Source organism: Arabidopsis lyrata (genome assembly GCF_000004255.2).
Source record: "Arabidopsis lyrata subsp. lyrata unplaced genomic scaffold ARALYscaffold_5, whole genome shotgun sequence".
Lineage (NCBI taxonomy): Eukaryota > Viridiplantae > Streptophyta > Magnoliopsida > Brassicales > Brassicaceae > Arabidopsis > Arabidopsis lyrata.
In genome coordinates this window covers 15,088,881-15,104,289 of record NW_003302551.1, presented here as the reverse complement: position 1 = coordinate 15,104,289, position 15,409 = coordinate 15,088,881, and the positions used below count along the sequence as shown (strand labels likewise).

The following is a 15,409-nucleotide window of genomic DNA, read 5'->3' as shown; positions in this document are numbered from 1 at the left end:
CAACGGCCCCCACAATTTTTCCCTCAGATTCACTATATGCAAATATGGATTATTTATTTTAGCGAATATCAACGGATGTTTATAAAGCTACGTTTCCATGGATAATTTGGTATTTATGGAAAGCAAGAAATGATAAAATTTATAATAATGTGGATCAAAGTCCACAAGAGATTTTGCGGTTAGCAGAGAATGAGGAGCAAGCTTGGCAATTAGCTCAGGTGGAAATACCGGATGACGTTGTAGACTCGGCAGTGGGGAATACACACTCACATTCCATGATTGACGAGCAAAGGCAGGCTGGCAATGGGTTTCAGTGTTATGTAGATGGGTCTTGGAAGGAGAGTGATCGATTCTCCGGATTAGGTTGTTTTTGTTCTAACCCGAATGATGGAACGCAAGACATGGGAGCTGCTAATCTTCGAAGAAGCTTAACCTCATTTCACACAGAGGTCGAATCATTAATTTGGGCGATGAGATGTATGATCGGCCAAGACAAGAGAGAAGTAGCTTTCTTTACAGACTGCTCAAACTTGGTGAAGATGGTGTCTTCCCTGCAAGAGTGGCCAGCGTTCGCAACATACTTAGAGGCGATTCAGAACGACAAGGAAGAGTTCGACGTATTCTCATTATCTTTAGTTTCTCGAAATGCGAATGTGAAAGCGGATAAACTGGCACGTAATGTTCGTACCCAGCCGCAACTTATTACCTATGTAAACAATTTACCACGACATTTGCTCATTTGAGCCAATTTAATATAGCTGTTGACAAAAAAAAAAGAACCCATTTAACCTAATCTTTCTTTTCTTTTTTCTTGGCAATATCCTCTAGGAAAACTACATGTAGTCTCGTTGCCTAGGAAGAAAACGGCAAATAAGAAACTTCTTCATCGCCTGCAGTCACTGCAAGGCTGCAACTGAGTTACCGACGTAAGAGACTGACACGTGTCCGTAAGGTTTCGTTCTCGTGACTTCGTCTTTGTCCTCTTGCTTTCCCGCTCTGCCCTGATAAGGAGATATTGTTCACAAAGGCCTCTCTCATATTAACCGTTTCTTTCTTCCATACTCGTTAATGGCGGAATCGTTCGATTTTGATCACAACAAACACTAAATTCGCATGACGTTCCTTCGCAATTGGGTTCAACGGAGACTTCGTACTCTATTACTCCCTTTTTCTCGCGATGAACCTGATCTTCAAGTCGAATTAGGGTTTACTGATACTCTCATCACTTTAAGGAATTTCCGATTCGATGTTTCTCAGCTTAATCAGCTTCTCGATGGATCGAATTTTCAATTCGAGAAATTTACTATCGACCACTTGGTTGTTCGCTTGTCCGTTTGGTCAGCTCCGGCAATTAAAATCGAGATTCGCGGGGTCAATGTCAAATTGTCAGCCAGGTAACTTAATCCCATCGCTCAATTGTTGTTTTGTGAAGTCCATTGTTCGTTAGGGTTTATCAGATTCTGCGTATTTTTTTTCTCTAGAGGGACTGAGGAAGGAAGCTCGAGAAGAAAGCGAGCATCAAGTGACAGAGTTGCAAATGAGATAAAGAAAGTTCTATCGTCTATTGATCCCGAGGTACTTTATCTTCATTAACTCTGGGATTGATTTGTTTGTTGATTGGAATTGTAACTGTGTTTTGTTGTATTGGAAATTGCAGGGATGTGTCTTACATGATATTTTGGAAAAGATGCTAGGTCGTAGCACTTCCCAGATAAGTAAGCTCAAGACTTCCTTCTCGAATCTTATTCTCAGGCATTTCCGTATTCGGATACATGGCATTAATGTTCAAGTTTGTTTACCGGGTTCAAGTAACTTGAGTTGTGTTATGGAAATCAATGAGCTGAGGAGTGATTCTGAGAATTTTGGAAATCTTGGTTTAGTTAGGAGTTCGGCTGCTGCAGTTTTATTCCCTTTGAGACGTAGTTCCTTAACGCTGAGTTGCTTCGGTTTTAACATTGGATATAAGAGGGATAATGAAATAGCTGACCTTTGTGGATTTGACAGCCTAGTCATGTTGATTACGCTGCATAATCTTCAACTTGTTGATCTGATCGTCCGCATTCCAGAGTTAAACTTCTCGTTTAGACCCACTGATCTTCCGGTTTTAATGGGATTGGCGAATTTATCATCCAAAGATAGCAATTATGTCAGAAATGGACGTTATCTTTGGAAAGTTGCTGCTCGCAGAACTGGCTTGATGATTTCACCTCACACTGTTTCATTCCAGAATTTAGTTAGTGCTGTTATCCTCTGGCTGCGATATGTGAATGCGTACGAGTATTTATTATCTTTAGCTGGGTACTCCAGGAGCATGCCAGAGAAATCATTACTTTGGAAATTTTCAGAAAACAAAAGGCATTTTGGAACTGCAAGACGTAAATGGGAGATGATATGTAATATTGAGAAAGAGCTCCCTGCCGAAGCTATTGCACGGGCGCGGAGAGTAGCCAGATACAGAACTTGTCTGCAATCTCAGAATTCTGATGAAAGTTATGACGAATCCTTTGTTTACGGCCACTTCAATTGTTTGTCTAAGACCACTGGGGTTTTAGCTTGTATCTGGAGACTTATAAGTAGAACATTCTGGTCTATAGCTTGCTTTCTCTGGTCAAACAAATACTTGACACAAGAACTACAAACTGGTAGGAACAATGAAGATGATTCCGAGCTGGTATCTCTTGAGTTTCATGCAGTTGTAAATCTTGGGAAAGTTTCTATCACATTTTATCCAGAGAAAATGATTTCAAGTCTCCTGACATCAAAAGACAGTACTGGACACATGGACTCAAACATTGTCATACTTTGCCTTTTGGTTGATGAGTTTTTGGTAATGTATACTGTTGGCTGTCTTAGTCAGTGTTTGTCTGCTTCCTGTGGGAAACTAAAGGTTGAGTCCTCTAGTTTTAAGAATACCAGTCGTTTCATGAAACCTACAAAAGATCCCAGTAGTTCTTCTGAAGGAAATAAGAAGCACATGCGTGAAGATGTGAAAACTATTCTAGACATGGACCCAGCACAGCGAATTTCCAAAACAGTTAACAATCATGGCAGTGATCAACATGAAGGTATGCTGCATCTACAAAATCTTTTGAGAGAAATGTGGTTGAACTGGAACAGAAATTGCATGAAGTTAGATAAAGGTACTTTTACAATTTCTGATAACCCTTGTCTACTGGTTGATATTAAAAGCTGTATGGCATATGAGGATGTTGGTAACCAAGATTCCAAGTTCTGGAAATGCAGCATGGTGTTGGGAAAGTTGGATATTGTTTTAGAATATTCATCGTTCTTTTCTTTGGCTTTGCTAATTTGGCAGACGGAATGGGCTCAGAAGTTATATGTAGACGAATATATTGGAGGGGTGCATTCAAGTTCTTTCGTAACAGTCGGGGTTGATCCTGAAATGTCTAGTTATGACGAATATGGGATCTACAGGCGCAGTATTGAACTGTCTTTGCATAGAGTTCATCCAGAGAGACAGATTCAGGTTGGCATACTTCTTGGTGGCCCCCAGATCAAATTGTTAGTTGAGAAGGCTGAAGAAGTGGATACTTTTATTGGGAAGAAAGATCTTCTTTTATTTGATTTCCATGATTTTGAGTTTGTTGTCTGGCCGACTTCTAAATCTGACGTGGTGCCATCAAGGATGCTTCAAGGGCCTGATAACAGAAGAACAGATAGGCCTTTGGTTCAGGAGCTGGGGCTAAGTGATACGGTGATTCCAAGTTATGAAAAATATGTTTCTCAAGGATGGAATTCCCTGTCCTCACACCTAGGGTTTTCTGGTTTTGATTGTTCTTTCTGCAAAATGGCAGAAAAGAACTGGAGTCAAGTTTTTGTAGTGAGACCCGTAACTATCTGCTTTTCATCCTTAAGGTATGGGATTTCCTCTTATATCAGATTAATTTCTTCTAAGATTTATTGCCTTCTATTGCTACATATGTGTTATACTAAGCTAAACATTGTATTTGTCTCCCTTCTTGTTACATGTTTTGGTTCTAATGTCATATGCAAACTGTTCGCTCTCACAATTTATCGCTGAAGATTGATTCTTAGTTGCACCTCCTTCCCAAATTATTAGGACTGAGCTTAGGTGCTTCGTTGAACTAGTTAGTGTATGTCCATAAGATGTTCCAAACTCCGGTGACGCTATGTTATAGAAAGGAGACTTACTATTGTACCACTTACATTTTATGCAATTCAATACAATACTGAGAGAACTGCAATTTATTGCAGGGAGAATGTTTATTCCTTTAGCGAAGCTATAATGAGTTTCTCAATTTGTTTGGATGTGTTGGTGCTGGGACTGACTATTGTATCAAAACCGGATGACCTAAATGCTTACTTTCAGGTAAGAGAGGCTTTCTTGGCAATTTTCACTTTTCATGTCTATAAATATGCATTATGTGGAAAAATAGTTCCCCATGTCTTTTCTCGCTTTTTTGCTTGCTGCATTGAGTTAATATGTGTGTTTGGTAAGCTATTCTAAAGGTTCATATGCTCCGAAGCATGATTTACATGTCTCTTTTTAAATGTTTGCCTAAAGTCCTTGCTTGCATAGTGTCATACTGTCATGGCGTTAATATTTGTCAGTGGAATACTTGATTAAAAATTCTCTATAGTCTATAGTAATGTGCTTTTCTAGCCGAAGTGATTAATATCTGGGACTTGTTGGTAACAGATATTATCAAGTGCCATAAGGATTTCTATTTATGATAATAGAAAAGATGCGGATTTCTTAATGATTTCCGGTGTGGTTTTAGAATAGATCCTTCTAGACTTCCTTAAAGTTGGACATGATGCTCAAGTACTTATGAGTTCCTCAATCTAAATGAACCTTTCCTTGTGCTTCTTTAGTTTAAGATCTGAGTCTAACATATGAATAGCAGCATCAAGATCCTTATTTACCTTTTAGGTTATGAAAAAAGCATTCAAGTAAGTTTTGTTATTTTGTACCAGATGCTTCTAAGCTTAGTTTCTGGGCTTTCCCGTAGTTTGAGTGGCTTAAGCTCTGCGGGTCATTCATCGGGACAAGAATTTCTCAGGTCTGATGCAGTGAATGTGGAACATGAGATTGAAAGGACCTTTTGCAAAACTCTTTTTGTAGTTAAAGCAAGCATTAAGCTGAAGGATATAGATGTGATATTTGATGTTCCTGCAGTAGACGACAAGTTTGAGAGGCTTGTGGAGCTAGATGATTCTAAAATCTGGTCTTCTGTCGAGGAAGCATGCATTGAACTATCTTGTGAAGAAAATAAGTGTTTAATCAATGTTGATTTGTGTAAACTCCAATCAGTTCTCTTCAAATTTGAGGGTAATATATGGAAGAGTTCTGGCAACTTTATCACAGAATCTTTGTTGTTCAGGTCACATGACATCTTGTTTGAAGCATGTCTTTCTAGCTGCCTATTGAGTGTGTCTATGGATTGCCCAAGCCCATCAGCTCTAGGGGACGCCTGTTGTATGACTGGTGATTTTACAGGGAAAGAACACAATGTTCAGGTTCAGAGAGAAGTGAACACGTTGGACTCTGCTTCAGACTCTTTACCATCCAACTCGACCCGTTGGATACACATCAATTTAGCATTGACTGACTTATTTGTAGCTAGAGGCTCAACAAAAAATGTCTTGGTGGAAGTTCGTCGGTCAAGTAATTTTGTAACATCGGTTTGTATTGGGAGAAAATTTCAGTCAATCTCCTGTAGCGTCGAGGTAAATTATAAACTCTGCTAGCTTTATATACATATTGAGTAGCTCTATACCGTGTGTGAAATAACTCCTGATGTTTCTGGCAGGGTGGTCTTTTTGTCCTTGAACCAAAGACCTTGATAGTGTTAATTCATGGTTACTCCACATACCTTTATTTCATTTCAAGTAAGGTGTCAGTCATTCAGAATTCTGCACCAGTTCTTGAGAAATTCGAAGCTGATTCAGGCGTCTCTGAAATTAGTATTCCTTCTCAACAAGAAAACTGGTACCCCATAGAAGCATTTTCTATAGATGTCACCCAGTTTGCACTGGGTTTTGTCTGTGATGATGAATATGGTAAGTCGTACTATCTTTATCCACTTGTACAACATTTATGCTACATATATACATAATTGGCGTTTCGAAGAAGAAATTATAATTGCATGATTTTTCAGGAGGTATAAGGGAAATTGTCCTGGAGATCACTCTCCACAGTTCCCTTGACTCGGCAGGCGGAGAACAGAAGTTTCTTTGTGAGGTTTCTCGCCTATCAGTTCTTTCTAAGATTCTTGAGAGCGTGGAAAGGGACATAAATATTACTCAATTTTCTTCTCCGGCATTTAGTGAATCTTCTTCTTTTCTGTCTGGTACTCCTCTTGAAACATCATTTCAGCAAAGCGATGTAATCAGTTCAGGTGATAGCACAAGTGCTTCAGGAGATTTTAATTCTGTAAGAGAGTTTTCTGCAAACAGCAATTTACAGGAAGATTTTCACTCTCGTTATAAAAACTATATTTTGGAAGACCTACGTGTCTCTGCATCAGTTAAGAAGCGAGAAAATACCGGTCACCAGTTTAGCCAGGCATGGGTCGGCGGTTGTTCTGTTCTGGGATTTGATATGACCATTTCTCTGTCAGAATTGCAGGTATCATTCTTTGTGGTATAGTTATCATGTTTGGAACACATATGTAAACGGTTTTAAAATTCTCTTTATGTGTAGTGTACACATTCCTATAGTTGCTAATATTCAATGATTGCTGGCCTGTTATGTGCTTTATGTCAGATGGTACTTTCTATGCTTTCATTATTTGCTGCGTTACCTGGAGGAGAAAGCACACATGCTTCTTTAGAAAGGCCTTCTTCGTTCAAGAGTGAATCTGAAAGAAGTTTTGAGTCTGTAGTTCCCGATGGTAAGTAGGTATATTAATATTTTAGCCATTCTTAAAACTTGTGGGTTCTTCTTCTATTGAAAAATTGATATATGTGTAGGAGCGATTGTTGCTATTCAAGATATAAACCAACATATGTTCTTCACAGTGGAAGATGGGGGGGACAAATGTGTTGTGACTGGTACCCTTCATTATTCTCTTGTCGGAGAAAGAGCTCTTTTCAGGGTATGTACAGTACAATATTATAACAATAAGAAGAGAGAAAAAGTAATTAGTATTCTTTGGTTTTCAGGATAAAGTCGGGCCAGCTATCTTTTTTCTTCACCCTGCTTTTTAGTGAGATGGTATCCCCTAAAATTTGAATTCATGTGCAGGTCAGCTACCACCGCCATCAAGGATGGAATTCATCCACCTTATGGTTTTCCTTGACATCTTTGTATGCCAAAAACAATAAAGGAGAGCCACTACGGTTAAACTATCATTCAAGTTCAGATATTGTTAACGTCTCTGGACTTTACGACAATGCACCAACACTCTTTCGGGCATCTTTTGGCGAATCCGAAAATTATAAGGGTGATATTGACTGGGAGACCTACCGTAAACTGGTCAAAGATACATTTTACCTCGTCAACAAGAAGAGTGATTTAGCTGTTGCATTTATTGATGGTTTTCCAGAATTTGTCCGGAAGCCAGGAAATCCATTCAAGTTTAAAGTGTTTCGTGAAAGTTTGGCGACTCGTAATCTTACACCTGTGGTACCCTCTGAGATCCATGAGTCTGAAACGCAATCTGTGATGGTGGACTCGTCTCCCCCTTCTATTACTGTAACAATTGATAGCGTATCTCTGACCATCATTCATGAACTTTCAGAAACAAGGGACAGATTTCCCCTTTTTCGTGGTTCAGTCAATATCACTGAGCTAGCTGTACAAATGCTATCTTCTAAAGTCAGGATTATGAGCATATCAAACATATTAGTGCTGTACTTTGATGCTCAGACAAACCAATGGTGAGAAGTTTTCTTTCCCTGGGTTCTTAAGATGCGTATGGTTTCCCTGATCATGCATTTTCTCGCCTATATAGAATTCCATCCAGCAACTGTTTATTTTTTCTTCCTTTCTCTCTGTTGATATAGGCGGGAATTTATTCATCCAGTTGAAGTTAGTGCTTTCTACCGTTCAACTTTTCAGACTCCGGATCTTAACAATACTATGCAAAAAGTACCTACCCATATTTACTGCAGAATTGGAAAGGTACTTAAAGTTTCTTACTTCATTTTCCATGGAGTCTTGGGGATATATAACTTGTTACATATTTTTTCCCTCGTATGCGCAGTTGGACGTCTTTCTAACCGAGCTGTCAATGGATATGCTCCTTTTTGTACTTGGAAAACTGGAGTTTGCTGGGCCATTTTCTGTGAAAACCTCTGCTATTCTTTCCAATTGTTGCAAGGTTTTCGTTTCCATGATTTCTGTTCAACTTTTATAATCTTCATACTTTTGATATACACCTGTTCTATAGAGGAAACATGAAAAAGTTCGTCTTTTTTTCAGATAAAAAATCTCTCTGGCCTTGACCTTATTTGCCGTTTCAATGAGAAACAGACTGCCACAGTTGGCAGGAAGCAAACTGCTTCGATTTTTCTCCGGTAACTTAGTCCCTTAATGCCTTGTTTTATTCTGCAACAAAAAGATGCAAGTGTTTAATTATGCTTCGAGGTGAATGCTGAAATAATTTTATTTCCCATCGGATTAGTAGATTGCATACTTCTTTTTACCCATAAGGTGCAAAAGAAAAGTACTAAAGTAATAATAATCCTCTGAACTAACTGAGAATGGAGAAACAGGTCACTACTGTCTAGTTCTTTTGCATAAAAAATGGGTGGGATATCCTTATAATGTGTAATTTCTTTCAAAGGCATTCAATGAATCATCAACCAGAAGCTTCTCCAGTGGCTGCAGTCCAGCTATCTTCTGGAAAGTTCATAACCTCTTCTATTAACGTTTCTTTATTAGAAGCCAGAACACTAGCTTGGAGAACAAGGATAATATCACTCCAAGGTACTTTGATGTTTTTCACACCTTCTAACTGTTCATGCCGTCATGCGTCTTCCACCTCCATAAGCATATGTTGAGGCTACTGCTGAATTTTTTATATTTTTTATAGATGCAAGGAGTCATCCTGGACCGTTTGTTGTTGTGGATATTAAGAAGGGACTTGAGGTATGTCATAGTTGATTCTCAAGGTTTTCTAACAGATCATTAAATGTCATCCGATGGGCTTGAAGATGCAACTTTTCCTTAACTTTTGCATTTATTAACCCTGTAGGATGGTTTATCGATCTCAGTTTCTCCTTTGACAAGGATTCATAACGAGACCAGTCTTCCCATGGAGATACGTTTTCAACGATCTAAACAGAAGAGAGATGATTTTGCTTCTGTACCTCTGAAGCCTGGTGGTTCAATTGATGATTCAGTCGCAGCATTTAATGCCATAAGCTTATCAGGAGATATGAAGAAGGCATTGACATCGTTAGCTGTTGGTAGGTATTTTGGTTTCTTGCTACAATATTTACAACTTGAAACATTCGAGCAAGTTTTATATGGCCCCTCATCACAAGAAAGTATGCAACTAGGTTTCCATCAGTTTTTCTTTCTTTGTATTTAATGATTGTAAGTCCCTATATTTATTTACATTAGTTCTAGAGGTAATATTAAAAGTCTAGTTTCTCTTAGCGACTTAGCGTACGGGATAATCAACCACAGTGATTGTTGTTAGTGGTATTCTGATTGATTTTGCAAACTAAATGGCAGGTAATTTTTCACTCTCGTTCAGACCTGAATCTTTCGAATCTTTGTTTGAGGGTGAGAAGTCACTGGCAAGTGAATGGTCAGAAGAGCTTGAAGGAGGCAAGGCGGTACGCCTAACAGGAATTTTTGATAAATTAAGTTATGGAGTTAAAAGGGCTTTATCTATCGAATCAGTGAAGGTCTCCTTGACTACTACATATTGCTCTGTCACATCTGAAAGTCAGTGTGTTGGGAAGGTGCATTTTCTGATCCATAGCATTCGGAGGGAAGTATCGATAATACGGCCTGATGCATCCTCTGATGTGCTTGAGAAACAGAAAGCATGTATTGCATTGAGAGAGCAAAAGGAAATTTTTCTTTTGCCCACCGTGCAAGTGTCCAACTTCCTGTCCTCCGAAGCTGCCATTTTTTTGACAGAAACTGGTAACTGCAGAAAAGTATGTGCTTTTTGGGTGACCTGTATTCTGCCCCTAACAAGTTTATCTTGCTCACAGATCAATACACCTTGATGGACAGACACAGCATTGGCAAGCATGCAACTCTACAGAGCGGAAAAACTATTGATTTCTATGTTAATCCTGACATGATATACTTTAGAGTTACTCTCACTACTTCCCAAGCGAGCTGCAAACCAGTCAATAGTGGTCAGTGGGTCAAGAAGTTACAGAAGCAGAAGAATGATGCACAATGTTTGGATGTTGATCTTGATTTTTCCGGTGGAAAATACTGTGCTTCCTTGAGATTGTCTCTAGGGAAAAGAGGCATACTGGAGGTCGTGATTTTATTTTATCATCTGTTTCCTTCTTGGTTGCTTTCTCTTAACAAATATCTTTCTGGTTGGTACAGGCAGCTGTTTTCACATCGTACATTCTTAAAAACGACTCAGACTGCACCTTGTTCTTCTTTCCCCCTAATCAAAAGCCTCTGTCCAGGTATTTGATAAATAAATCAAAATATCATTTAAATTGGTGATGGCTATTTACATTTACAGTAAACAATGCAGGGAGGATATTGAGAAAGTTGATCACATTGTCCCCCCTGAGTTTGGATTGTATTTGCCCCCAAAGACAGAGGGGTCGTGGTTTTTAAGGTATGCTATCCGTGCTCAGTACATAGTTATTTTTACCCAATATCTTTTCATAAATCACTTTAGCATGTTGTTTGGCCAGATCTCGCAAGGTTTGTGTCATATTGGCTGATGGTCATGGGGCAACTGAAGCAGTGTTGGATTTGGATGCTTTATCAGGACTTACAGAAATTAGTTTGGGAACAACAGATGAGTCTGGGTTTCGGTATGTAACAAGGTTTGGGTTGTCAGTTAGATCAATCTCAAGTAAAATGCTTGTTCCATCACGGATTGTGACTTTTGTTCCGAGACATCTTGTAATCAATGAATCAGAAGAGACTATCAACATCCGCCAGCGCTATTTTCAGGTTCGTTTTGTGTACCTTATTTATTTATTTATTTATTTGATTTCCTCTCATGAACATGATTTATTTACTTTTTTTTCTATCGCTTTCTGTTTTATTGGGAAGGATGACTCTGTGGGCATAATCACCATCAAAAGCAAGCAGAGAGCAGCCTTGCGGTTGCAGGAAGAAACCACCCAGAAGAAAGAACTCCATCTGTTCGAAAACTTTATCAAAAAGCACGGAAGTGACAATGCAAATCCATTGATATTCATTCAGTTTCGGTTGAACAAAGCAAACTGGAGTTGGTCAGGCCCATTATGCATCACTTCAATTGGATGCTTTTTCCTTAAGTTCAGAAAGCAGTCAGGTGAAGCAGGCAGAGGCGCAATTGAATTTGCATCTGTTAATGTTACTGAAGAAGGTTCAACTCTTGCTGTGCACTTCCAAAAACCACCAAATACCCCACCACCATACCGAATTGAGAATTTCTTGCATTCTGCATCTCTCACGTACTACCAAAAGGTTGGTCAGCTCCTACTTACTGTCTTCGCTACATATGTGTTTAGGACTTTATGTGCATCATTTCACTGCTTGTTAGTTGTTAATTTTAGGATTCATCAGAGATTGAAGTACTTGGACCTGGAAGTGGGGCTGATTATACATGGGATGATATGACTCTTCCTCACAAGCTTGTAGTTATAGTAGATGGTAATAGTTGGCTTCCAACATTGTTCCTGCTTAGAAATCATCAACCTTCATAACGTTCTAGATTTACTGAGTTTATTGACCAAAAAGCTGGAAATTTGATTTTGCAGGCATGGTACCTCTGCGTGAAGTCAGCTTAGATAAGGTCCGTCCATGGAAACCCCTTTTCAAGGAAACTCAACACAGAAGCATAGCCTCACACTTAATGTTGAAAAAGAAGGCCAAAGATCATAAAACGGCTGACAAGGAATTGAGTAGCATACCTATGGTAAAGGTCGGATATGAGGTCTATGCAGATGGCCTGACTCGAGTCATTCGCATTTGTGAAGTTTCAGAAAGCCTTAAAGGAGACTCAGTATTTCAATCTCGTTCGAAAATTCAATTCCGAGTAACCCATTTAGGAATTCACTTACTTGAAAAAGTGAAGCAAGTAAGTCTGTCTTGTACTTCTCTCTTTTGGATCATCATACCTGTTTTCCTGCATTTGTTTGCGTGAACCCAGATTTTCATATGCCTCCTAGATTTGATTTTGTGTTAAAATGTTTATGTAGAATGCAGAGGAGAAAACTGTCATGTCTTATTCTCCGATCCTAGTGGCGAGACTTGACAATGTTGGTCTACATTCCATGTTCACGGACCAACAGAAATTTAACCAATTATGTATAGAGGTATACTTTTATGAGGTGCAATAGATTGGCTTGGTTTTCAGGGTTGCAGAAATAAGATATGAATTTTGTCTTTGGATACTGCAGGCTCTAAATGTGGATCACAAATGGGCAGGGGCACCCTTTGCAGCCATGCTTCGTCAGCATCAATCAAGTTCAAGTGACGCAAATGATTGTCTATTCAAATGTGTATTCGTTCTAGTATCAAGTGGTTCCAGTGTCACACAAGTCAAGCACTCTTCAATCGTTTTGCAGGTATCAGGCGGTTACTGTGTCACTCTTCCTGAAATTCTCCTTACCTTTTCTCTTCACACTGTCTAAATTAATGACTAGGGAAATTTAATAGCTCTTCAAGTACTGATTGTATTGGCATCTATGCCTGCTTATGCTACTGGATATAATATTCTAACGTCTTACGTTGCAGCCAGTCAATTTGAACCTAGATGAAGAGACTTTAATGAGAGTTGTGGCATTTTGGAGATCATCTCTCAGCACAAATACGCAAAGTAGTCAATATTATTTTGATCATTTTGAAATTCATCCAATAAAGGTTTGCTCTAACAATTGCTCTATTTACCTTCTTTTTCGATTTCTACTCTATGCTATGTTTAAAATACTACCTCTGTTTCTCTTTCTTTTTTTCTTCAATTAGATTACTGCTAATTTTGTTCCTGGGAGTTCATATTCGAGCTATAACTCAGCTCAAGAAACTCTGAGGTCATTACTGCATAGTGTGGTTAAGGTATGGGCATCTGAAATTTCATTTTATCTTCTTAAATTTTACTGTTTTGTGTATATTCACATGCACATCATTTTTTATGAGCAAATGCTTGTCTGGTACTTCGTTTTATGTAGGTTCCACATATAAAAAATATGGTTGTAGAGCTAAATGGTGTACTGGTCACTCATGCTTTGATAACGGTTCGCGAACTACTTCTCCGATGTGTAAAACATTACTCATGGTATCATCTTTTCCTTCTATGCCAGAAACTCCAAGTAAACTGCCCCTGTTTATAGATATTATTAACTTGCATAAGTGCTCCCTAGGTATGCAATGAGAGCAATCTACATTGCAAAGGGCAGTCCGTTGCTTCCTCCAGCTTTCGCATCCATGTTTGATGATTTTTCATCGTCCTCTCTTGATGCCTTTTTTGATCCTTCTCGAGGCCTGGTGAACGTCCCTGGTTTGACAGTGGGTAAGCGATGAGCATTCGTGGTTTCGATACCTTCAATTTTGGCTTCCATATGCACTAAATCTCAGTTAAGGGGAAATATAATTTGCTTATATCTGTTGTAGGCACCTTCAAACTCCTCAGCAAACTTATTGACAACAAAGGATTGTCAGGGACAAGACGTTACTTTGGTGATCTTGGGAAAACTGTAAGTATCAAATAGTACATGACTCGTGAATTTCCTAGTTTTTTTCATTCGACCTCGTATGCAAATACCATATTGCAGCTAAGAACAGCAGGATCCAATGTCGTCTTTGTTGCTCTCACTGAAATCTCCGACTCTGTTCTGAGGGGTGCAGAAATGAAAGGTGTTGATGGACTGGTGAGGACTCATCTACTTATAATCGTTAGGTTGAATTCAATTACCACTATGGTCTTTCTTATAATCTCTTTCTCGTCTCTCAGGTTAGCGGTTTCCACCATGGAATCCTTAAACTGGCAATGGAACCGTCTGTGATAGGAACAGCTTTGATGGAAGGTGGACCTGATAGAACAATTAAGCTTGATCGTAATCCCGGTATTGATGAGGTGATATTTCACGCCTCGTCTTATACTTTCAATTTTAAATATTTTCATTTTTATAGAGTAAAAAAGAGGAACTGGGAAAATTCTATTCGTAGAGCTTTTTCTCATGTCCATCTACGTGTATGCTCAAATTTACTCCTTGCAGTTATACATCGAAGGGTACCTTCAAGCTATGTTGGATACAATGTATAGACAAGAATATCTCAGAGTCAAAGTCATTGACGATCAGGTAAACAATATTTCTCTAACATAGATTTGCTTTGCCATTCCAAAAAAAACACGTAAATCGATTCATAATGTCTCCAAAAGATGATTCATACCAACCCGAAATCACGAACTTCCTATTTCCCTTACTGACCAAACATATTTCACTTATAGGTTTTCCTGAAAAACCTCCCACCAAGCAATTCTCTCATAGACGAGATGATAGACCGTGTTAAAGATTTTCTCGAAAGCAGGGGTTTACTCAAAGGAGATCCCTCAAGCTCTCGTCCTCGTCGCCGTCTCCATGGAGACAAGGTTTAATTCCAATCCCTTTTATCTGCATAAGCACAAATTTGACTTGGGGGTGTTTTGGTTTCTAATAACTCCATTCCATTAGGATAAACTCTTTGTGTTTGATTTTGATGGACCCTGAGTCATGTGAATATATCTCTCATTATGATCAGGAATGGAGAATCGGACCAACGGTGATGACATTGTGTGAACATCTATTCGTCAGCTTTGCAATACGCATACTGAAACAGCACGCCACTAAGGTCATTACAGGTCTTAGGCCAAAGAAAGAAGAAGCAGAGGCCGAGACTAGTGACAGTGGTTCCAATACTGCAATGGTACCAGTAATTAGTGACAATAAGAAGAAGAAAATGAAGTTCATGTGGAAAGCTGGTATTGGGAACTTCGTTGCTTCAGGTATTGTAGCTTACATCGACGGACGTTTGTGCCGACAAATTCCCAATCCAATAGCTCGCCGGATCGTGAGTGGGTTTTTGTTAAGTTTTCTTGATAAAAGCAGTGAACAATAATCACTTCCTCTGTATATATATTCTTCTACAGTAGAACCATTACATAAAAGAAAAGTAATAAAGCTCCTTACGTTTTTCCTCTTCTCTTCATCAATCACGATTTATTCAACATAGGACGATGTGACCGATTTCGACGTCTTCTGCATCAGAAACCCAAAGGTGTGGTATATGGGGTTT

General features: G+C 38.9%; 1 protein-coding gene across 2 annotated transcripts; it reads left to right on the top strand.

Annotated features, from left to right (window-relative positions):
• Window positions 1–1,019: 1,019 nt before the first annotated feature.
• Window positions 1,020–15,313, top strand: LOC9313812. 2 transcript variants are annotated; one of them, XM_021024195.1, is made up of 36 exons: window positions 1,032–1,394; window positions 1,482–1,575; window positions 1,658–3,876; window positions 4,237–4,351; window positions 4,960–5,712; window positions 5,796–6,045; window positions 6,144–6,613; window positions 6,752–6,878; window positions 6,958–7,082; window positions 7,232–7,866; window positions 7,993–8,110; window positions 8,193–8,309; window positions 8,411–8,505; window positions 8,775–8,917; window positions 9,024–9,079; window positions 9,186–9,399; window positions 9,671–10,090; window positions 10,162–10,439; window positions 10,514–10,599; window positions 10,671–10,757; window positions 10,837–11,101; window positions 11,204–11,602; window positions 11,692–11,788; window positions 11,896–12,215; window positions 12,337–12,453; window positions 12,538–12,705; window positions 12,875–13,000; window positions 13,103–13,192; window positions 13,306–13,412; window positions 13,498–13,646; window positions 13,748–13,830; window positions 13,909–14,004; window positions 14,088–14,210; window positions 14,353–14,436; window positions 14,586–14,726; window positions 14,876–15,313. In XM_021024195.1, exons 1-36 carry the CDS (start codon window positions 1,114–1,116, stop codon window positions 15,230–15,232), a joined length of 9,405 nt encoding a protein of 3,134 aa, XP_020879854.1. In that variant the 5' UTR covers window positions 1,032–1,113; the 3' UTR covers window positions 15,233–15,313. The 2 variants fall into 2 exon arrangements, with proteins under 2 accessions (XP_020879855.1, XP_020879854.1); XM_021024196.1 differs by lacking the exons at window positions 13,103–13,192; window positions 13,306–13,412; window positions 13,498–13,646; ... (4 more) ...; window positions 14,586–14,726; window positions 14,876–15,313 and having other exon boundaries at window positions 1,020–1,394; window positions 12,879–12,978.
• The last annotated feature ends 96 nt before the right edge of the window (window positions 15,314–15,409 follow it).